The following is a 7788-nucleotide window of genomic DNA, read 5'->3' as shown; positions in this document are numbered from 1 at the left end:
CTGCATGGAGCCCGCCTTCCCATCCACCGGGCCCATCTGCCCTCTCCACCAAGGAGCCATATCTCGCCTCCCCAGCCCCGCACACACCTGCAGCATGGCCACATTGGAACTGTCGTTCATGAAGGTGAAGATCTGGGGTCCCAGCACCTCCCACACCTCCTGGACATCCCTCAGCAGGGCCAGCTCCTCAAAGGTCCGGTTCACCTGCGGACAGCACCCCCTCCACTAATGATCCTTCGCACGTGCTGATCTCCCTCCATCGGCTAACTCCTACTTCTTCAAACCCAGTTTCCATGACCCTCTGGCCTGGCTTTGGCCCACTGGACTGAGGGTACTGGATAGGCTCTGGCTGCCACCCTCCCGCCCCAGCATCCAGGCTACCCCCACCTGGGCCATGAGCTTCCGGGTAAAAGGTGTATCTGGTGCAAACAGCAGCTTCCCCAGGATCAGAGGCTTCAGGCGTCTCCAGAGCAGGCGGGACAGCGGATGGTTGTCCAGGGCTCCAATCAGCTCTGAGCAGGCGGGGCCTGGGATGGAGGTGCCATGAGGCCCTGCCCCCATGTCCACCGCTCCACTTCCCAGGAGGGGAAACCAAGGTCAGTCACTCACTCAGGCTGCTGTCCGGCAGGGCCGATTCTGGCTCCTGCCTCACCAGCTCCATCAGGTCACTAGCCTCGTACCAGTTGAGGGAGGGGCCCACTGCGCTGCTAGGTCCCCTGGCACTGCAGAGGGCCTCAGACAGCAACTCCAGGGGGCCACCAGTCCCTCGGGGTCTGTGCAGCAGTGCCTGAAGCTCCACCAGGCTAGGCAGTGCCAGGATCTAGAGAGAAGTCACCAGATGGAGCTGGCAGCGATCCCAACTTCAAGCCCTAACCAGGGCAGGGCACTGGGTCAGGGGCAGCCTCTCCCTCTCTTGCTAATTCTCCTGAAGACCCACCCAAGAGAAGTGTCCGGGCTGCCCGAGACCCTCCCGGTGCAGGCTGCCTGCCAACGTTGCCTGCATGGGGGTTGAGGATGGGTGGGGCCTCATACCTCCTGGGCCAGGTCCTCAGCTGCCTCCAACAAGCTCTGCAAGGGCTCCTGGGCTTGGCCCAGTGCCAACCCCAGGGATTCCTGGGGAGAAAGACCACAAGGGTGACAATGACTTTGAGCGCTCACTAGGGGTCCAGCGCTCTGGCCAGTTCCCAGGCAGACCATACTATCATAGCCCTCACTTTACAAATAGGGAAACTGAGGCTCTGAGAGACACAGGGACTCATTCGAGATCTCACAGACGAGTCTTCATCACCGGGTCAGACACACTCTGTCTGGGCCCAGACAGGGCAAGGAGCATCACTGCAGGGACCAGGGAGAGCCTGGATGCCTGGAACGGGAGGTCCTTGGCCTGGGGTGGTGCAGTGCCAGGACATCCCCAGTGCAGTGTCCCAGGAAGTCAGCGCGGTCCCGTCCCCACACCCTACCGTGCGCAGCAATGACGTCAGCAGCTCCGCGACGTCCAGCATAGGTGGTTCCAGTGGAGACTGCTTGGTTGGTTGAGGCCGGGCTGGGGGAGGAGCACACAGGAGCATGGGGCTGGGGGGACGGTGGCCTGAGGCACCCACCCCCACCCTGTGCCCATTTCATGGCCGGGCAAGTTGACGCTCAGAGCTCAGCCCTGCCAGAGGCCCCCCGGCCTCCTCACCTGTGCTGGGTGCAGCCCTCAGCATGGCGATCAGCTTCCCCAGGCCAGCCAGCGTCCTGTGGGCACTGGCCCCTCCCAGCACAGTGCGGGCATCGGCTAGCAGCCGGGAGACCCTGGGGACAGAGAGAGGGCAGGAGGCAGGGTTCCGGCAGGCACTGCAGCCCCGTGTTTGCAGGCCGGCCACACCCACTGCCTCTGGCTCACAGGGAATTGTTGAAGTTGCTCAGACGCCCGGGCTCCTCGCCCAGTGTCAGCTGTGGGAAGCAGGTGTTGTTCATGTTACAGATGAGACCCTGGAGCCAGGGCACGGTGCCCGCCGATGGCAGTGGCTTGTTGGGGAAGTGGCCTGTGGGGAGATGCCCGGTGCTGAGGCCCTGTGGACTCTGTCTGACTCCACCCCCATCGGGTCGCCCGGCACTGCTTGTATGCCTCCAGCGACGGAGAGCTCACTCCCATGCCATGTATTGGCGGTCTGGTGAAGGCTCCCTGACATGCACTGGGGATCCCTGTGCTCGGGGGACCCGTCTGCCTTCCCCTACACAGGCAAAGTGCCTGGCCGCTGGGGGGCTCACATTCATGGTGCTCCAGGGGCGGGTGGGAGTGGCGAACAGCCACCAGGATGAAGAAGAGGAAGAGAGGCCACAGCAATTCGACCAGAAGCTGGACCTGGGGGAGAATAGGTGGGAGATGGTGGGGGATAGTAGGGGCTGCCGGCCCACCCGGCCCTGGCCGCACACCGGGGTGTTACCGGCTGTCTCCGGCGATACATGGAATTCTTCCAGAGCAGCAGCATCAGCTGTGTCCAGAAGGCCATGGTGAGACTGAGCGGGGGATGGGACAGAGAGGTCAGGACAACGGTCGGGCTGAAGACGTGTGATGCAGCTGTGGGCAACTCTGCCCTTCTCTGTACCTCATTCCTCTATCCCACAGCGCAGCGTTCCTGGAAGCTCTGATTAGAGTCAGGCAAACACTAGTCACTTGATAAAGGGACTCTGCTACCCCCAGGGGTGGAGTAAACCAATGGGAGCTCCACCCGCAGCCGTCCTCGCATCTCATTGGCTGCCAGGACTGTCGCTCTGCGCAGAGCTGACAGTTGGGGACTTAAAGACCATCCTCTAATCCTCCAGGGACCGAGTTTGGGCTTAGCGCTGTCGTCACCAGGCTGCACCCCAAGCCTCACCTGGAAGCCTCTTCCAGGTCCTGACCCCCAGCCTCCTGCCTGGCCCAGCCCAGGCAAGGGTTCCTTTCCCCTCACTGTTCTCCAAAAATAACAGCGACAAATATTGGCAGCGCTGGACATTTCACACGCCCAGAGGAAGTGCTAGATATCACCCCACTCTACAGAAGTGGAAACCGAGGCCCAAGAGAAAAAATGCAGGCACCCAAAGAGGCAGTCGCACAGCTGGAGACACGACCCCAGCTCTGCCCACACCTTATGTACCATGATCGCTCAGAAGGACCGCGGGAGCCAGAGAAAGAGTCAGGCGAAGGGGCTGGGATAGGGACTCCTGGAGCCAGCGATTCCTGATCTCTTTACAATGGGCCGGTTCACCGCTGACACAGATGGAGAATCTGAAGCTGACAGAGGGGCAGGAAGTTGCTAAAGGTGACCGGGGCGGAGCCGGGACCTCGGACCCAGACCCTTACGCCAGGATTCTTTCCTTTACATCAAACGGGACTTAGGATCTGGGGGAGCGGCCTCAGTTTCTCCATTTGTAAAATAGGGCAAGGGGGGAGTGCAGTTCTAACGGGCCGGGGGCTGCAGGTGTGTGATTGGCAAAGGCCCTCTTAAGAGTCCTAGATGTCCGATGGCCTCCTTGAGAATTAGTGGTCAATGCAGCCGCCCTCAACACTCACCGGAAGGAAAGGAAGGGTCAGAGACTGGACCCCCTAATTCCCAGGGAACGTGCATCCCTCCCGGCCCCAACCCCGCATTCTCGAGTCTCGGGGCTTCCTCCCTCTCCGAGTCCTTCTCACCGTTCCAGGCGCTCCCCAGCTCTTGCCGCCTTCCCCCCGCCCAGCAGCAGGCAGGGAGCGCGGCGCCCTTACTTAAGCCAAGTGCCCAGAGCTTCCCCGCGCAGTTAGCAGCGCCGGGCCACGCCCTTGCCTCTGCACGCTGCTATTGGGCGGCCTCCCCGTCACTCACGGGACGGCTCCGTCGGAGCTGCGCGAGCCGAGGGAGGAGGCGGGATCACAGAAGGGCCTCGCTGAGCCGGGTTTCTTAAAGGGACCGCGCGGTTCTTGCTGTATCACCGTAGGGTGGCCGGGTGCCCGGCTGGTCCCAGGCGGACCGGCCTCCGGGAAAGAGGCTGAGCTGTCTTTGGGGAGCCAGGCTGCCTCCCCACGTTGCATAGCCGGCTGCAATACCGCAGCTCCGGATTGCAGGAGTTCCCTCTGTCCCTGCTGTCCCCGGGGCTGGCCAGGCTCTCTCTAGTCTAGTCCAGACTCTGGGACTCTACTTGTCCGTCTGTAAAGTGGGGGTTTCACTAGAATCATTCGTTCGTTCATTCATTCCACGAACGCTTCTCGGTTTCTGCAGTTGGACAAGGCGATGGCAGAAGGAGGGGGGCCAACATTCTAGAGGCTCAGGTCATAATGGTTGCCCTGATCTTGAGGAAAACCCGTTTCCCACTCTGGAAGAGTTGTTTATTTCACAGGCTGGAGGTGAAGCTGAAATGGGAGTGTGTGGGTCCACAGCTTTGAAAGCGCTGGGGAGAGTGAGAAGCGCGGGGAGGGCTCCCGCGGCGGAAGGCGGTGGCACTGCCGTTGGGGCTTTGGGGATAAATAGGAGTTCGCCGGCGGGGAGACATCCAGGCTGAGGCCAGGAGGCTTGCGCTGTGAGGCAGGGTGCAGTCGGAGCGCATCGAGAGCCTTTGAGGCAACTGCCTCCTCTCCAACTGGCCAGGAAGCCCAGCCTCTCCCTCTACCCCAAGTCCCGGTCCTTCAAATCATTCATTCCACCCAGACTCACCTGTGGCTTCAGCTTTTACTCCTCCTCCCAGTGGTGAGCTGGACATTTTCCCCTTGATCCCTCCATCCCCCAAGATCCCCCCCTCTACCCACAAAAGCATCAAAGCAAAACAAGCCCTCATCAACGCCAACTCTCTCAGCCACTTTCTCTTCTTACAAACAGAGGTTTTATTGTATTTGGTCCACAATCGTATTTCACATTATCTCATGGAGCAGGGCCCCTGGGTGGGGATCCCTGTGCAGTACTTGGCGGGGCGTGTGGCCGGGGGAGGATGGAGCAGTATAGCTTGTTGAGACCAGAAAGGAGGAGGGTTGGGGGCTCCTTAAAACCTACTGAGGGGCCGGGCATGGTGACTCATACCTATAATCTCAGCACTTGGGGAGGCCGAGGCAGGTGGATCACATCTGAGGCCAGGAGTTCGAGACCAGCCTGGCCAACATAGAGAAACCCTGTCTCTACTAAAAATACAAAAATTAGCCGGGCGTGGTGGAGCACCTGCAGTACCAGCTACTCGGGAGGCTGAGGCTGGAGAATCGCTTGAGCCCGGGAGGTGGAGGTGCAGTGAGCCAAGATTGCGCTACTGCACTCTAGCCTGGCTGACAGCCACAACTAAAACAAAACCTACTGAGGCCAGAGTGGGTTGGGGGGCGGGTAGCATGGAGAGGGGATCAGGCTTAGCCCAACAACTCAGAATTTCACTTCCTCGTACAGCCTTCACTTTCCCCACCTGGCCCTGGGGCAGGTCTGAGGGTCTGAGGTCTGTTGGTCCTGGAGAAATCCAGTCACTCGGGAGCTGGAGATATTTAGCATCATTGCCTGGCCCCCTTTCCCAGGTGACTGATTTCCCAGCACCTTCTCCACTGTCCCTGCCCCATTCCTCAGGAATAAAAAGCAAAATGTATTTTTCTTTTGTGAATACTTCCTGAAACTTGCAGAGAAACCACAAACTGCTCAGCTGACAAAAGGGGGAAGAGGCGAGGCAACCAGAAACCTTTGGGAACCAGTTAGTCTCTTCTCCCCAGCACAGCCTGAACGTGCCAGCAGGGACCCTCGCCCTACACGCCCTACACGTATCGGGATATGGCCTTGACCTCCCTCCCCCACAGCCCGGTGGCTCAGCCCTGCGAAGGCCCAAGGCAAAGGGGAAAAAAGCTCTGCTGCCTGATCCCACACTGCCACTCACAGACCCTCGGTTGATTGGCAGCACTGAACCGGCTAAGAAAAAAAACAAAGATGAAAACACAGAAAAACCCAAAAATCCAGACAGGGAGATGATGTGGGAAGAGAGCGTGCTGGGAGCCTCAGTAGCCGGCCTCCTCCTGGTAGTAAGGGGGATATTCAGGGACCTCCCCTGGGTCCGGGCAGTCGCCGGCGCCGGAGGGAGCCCCATCGGCCACTGTGCCTTGTGGGCAATACTTGGGGTCATATATCTGTCGGCCCAGGCCGAAGACCTGGCCGCTCTGGTTGGCGCCCTGCGTGTAGCCCATCTGCAGGGACATGGAGGAGTTGTCACACTTGTCGGTTCCCAGCTTGGTGTCATAGATGTGCCGCCGCGTCCCGGGAGCCGTCATGCCCACCTAGAAAGGAAGGAAGGGTGGAGCAGGTCACGGTGGAGAGGAGGGGACCTTCACTGGGTGCAGTGGCTCATGCCTGTAATCCCAGCATTTTGGGGGATCACCTGAGCCCACAGGCGGAGGTTGCAGTGAGCCGAGATTGCACCACTGCGCTCCCGCCTGGACAACAGAGTGAGATCTTGTCTCAAAATAAATACATAAATAAAATAAAGATAAATAAAATAAATAATAATAAAAAATAATAAATAAAATAAAATAAATAAATAAAGATTAAAAAAAAAAAAGAAGAATTATTCGGTGGACCTTTGGGCAGTCCTTAAGGGAAAATGAGACAGGGTGAGGTAGTAACTTCCCCAGGCACCCACAGCCAGGTGGAAACGACAGAGGTTGAAATCCAAGGCGGAGACACAGAGCAGGGAGGGAAGTCGGAGGTGGTCTAGGGAAGGGACTGAGACGGAGAGTGGGGAGGGAAGCCGGAGGTGGTCTAGGGAAGGGGCTGAGACCAAGAGCCTGGAGGGAAGCCAGAGGTGGCCTTGGGGAGGGGCCGAGACCACAGATTATGGAGGGACAGGGAGAGGAGTCTGGGGCACCCGGGCGAGCCCCACCTGGCTCGCACACTTGTTTGTGCCCATCTGGAGGCTGATGGTCGAGTGGTCCATGGGGGGCAGGATATGGTTCTTGGGGTCATAGAGATGCCTCCTCGTGCCGTACGCGGTCATGCCCGACTGGCTGGCGCATTTGTTGGTGCCCATCTGCAGGGAGGTTCGCGGGAGAGGTCAGACTGCACCCAACAAGTTTCCAGTCCCTCCCCGAACCTGAGGGAGCACAGGGTTCCACGTCGCTGTCCCCCAACGCCGCTGTCCCCCAACACCGTCATCCCCCAGTGCTGTGGTCCCTGGGGCTGGGGGAGCTGTCACCCACCTGCAGCCCGATGACACACTGGCCGGCCTTCATGGTGGCGTCATCGAAATTCCGCTCCTGCTTCTCCGAGTACTTGACGCCGATGTCCACCCCGCTCTGCAGCCCCTTAGTCTTGGCCTGGGTGAGGGAAAAGGGCCGGGAGTACCAGGAGAGGGCAGCCAGGGACCCTAGATCCAGGCCCTGAGGGCGGCACAGAGACCAGGCCACAGCTTGTCCCCTCCGCCTGCCGCGCAGAGCCCCTCAGGCATGTTTTGAGGGTGTCTGGGACTCCACACACTCCACACACCCATCATACAGCTGTTTCAGTTTTTTATTTTATTTTATTATTTTTATTTTATTTTATTTTATTTTGAGACGGAGTCTCACTCTGTCATCACCCAGGCTGGAGTGCAGTGGCGCAATCTCGGCCCACTACAAGCTCCGCCTCCTGGGTTCATGCCATTCTCCTTTCTCAGCCTCCCGAATAGCTGGGACTACAGACGCCCACCACCATGTCGAGATAATTTTTTTTGTATTTTTTTTAGTAGAGACGGGATTTCACCGTGTTCGCCAGGACAATCTCGATCTCCTGACCTCGTGATCTGCCCGCCTCAGCCTCCCAAAGCGCTGGGATTACAGGCGTGAGCCACCGCGCCCGGCCC

The 7788-nt window shown here is 59.2% G+C and overlaps 2 protein-coding genes across 3 annotated transcripts in view; both read right to left on the bottom strand.

The window, feature by feature from the left end:
- Nucleotides 1-3756, bottom strand: part of LOC105532887 (ATP-binding cassette sub-family A member 7) — a gene marked incomplete at its 3' end in the record, with an annotated part of 26009 nt that extends 22253 nt beyond the window's left edge. Inside the window, exons 1-10 of the mRNA XM_011971219.1 lie at nucleotides 3659-3756; nucleotides 2430-2630; nucleotides 2254-2347; nucleotides 1886-2027; nucleotides 1682-1794; nucleotides 1461-1543; nucleotides 1033-1113; nucleotides 610-820; nucleotides 388-527; nucleotides 86-204 (exon numbers count right to left, since the gene is read on the bottom strand). Coding sequence (XP_011826609.1) covers nucleotides 86-204; nucleotides 388-527; nucleotides 610-820; nucleotides 1033-1113; nucleotides 1461-1543; nucleotides 1682-1794; nucleotides 1886-2027; nucleotides 2254-2347; nucleotides 2430-2495 — 1049 coding nt within the window. The remainder of the gene's footprint in view (nucleotides 1-85; nucleotides 205-387; nucleotides 528-609; nucleotides 821-1032; nucleotides 1114-1460; nucleotides 1544-1681; nucleotides 1795-1885; nucleotides 2028-2253; nucleotides 2348-2429; nucleotides 2631-3658) is intronic.
- A 1043-nt stretch (nucleotides 3757-4799) lies between these two features.
- The window catches only part of CNN2 (calponin 2), a 14031-nt gene continuing 11042 nt past the window's right edge, over nucleotides 4800-7788 (bottom strand). Inside the window, exons 5-8 of one of the 2 annotated variants that reach the window (XM_011971213.1) lie at nucleotides 7148-7327; nucleotides 6832-6978; nucleotides 5744-6229; nucleotides 4806-4970 (exon numbers count right to left, since the gene is read on the bottom strand). In XM_011971213.1, coding sequence (XP_011826603.1) covers nucleotides 5954-6229; nucleotides 6832-6978; nucleotides 7148-7327 — 603 coding nt within the window. In that variant the 3' untranslated portion in view covers nucleotides 4806-4970; nucleotides 5744-5953. Of the gene's footprint in view, nucleotides 6230-6831; nucleotides 6979-7147; nucleotides 7328-7788 lie in introns of both variants that reach the window. The other variant, XM_011971214.1, reaches the window with a different exon arrangement.

This window comes from Mandrillus leucophaeus, unplaced genomic scaffold, assembly GCF_000951045.1.
Source record: "Mandrillus leucophaeus isolate KB7577 unplaced genomic scaffold, Mleu.le_1.0 Scaffold990, whole genome shotgun sequence".
NCBI classification, from domain to species: Eukaryota; Metazoa; Chordata; class Mammalia; order Primates; family Cercopithecidae; genus Mandrillus; species Mandrillus leucophaeus.
Note: the sequence above shows the minus strand (reverse complement) of the source record. Positions and strands in the feature narration are given on the sequence as shown.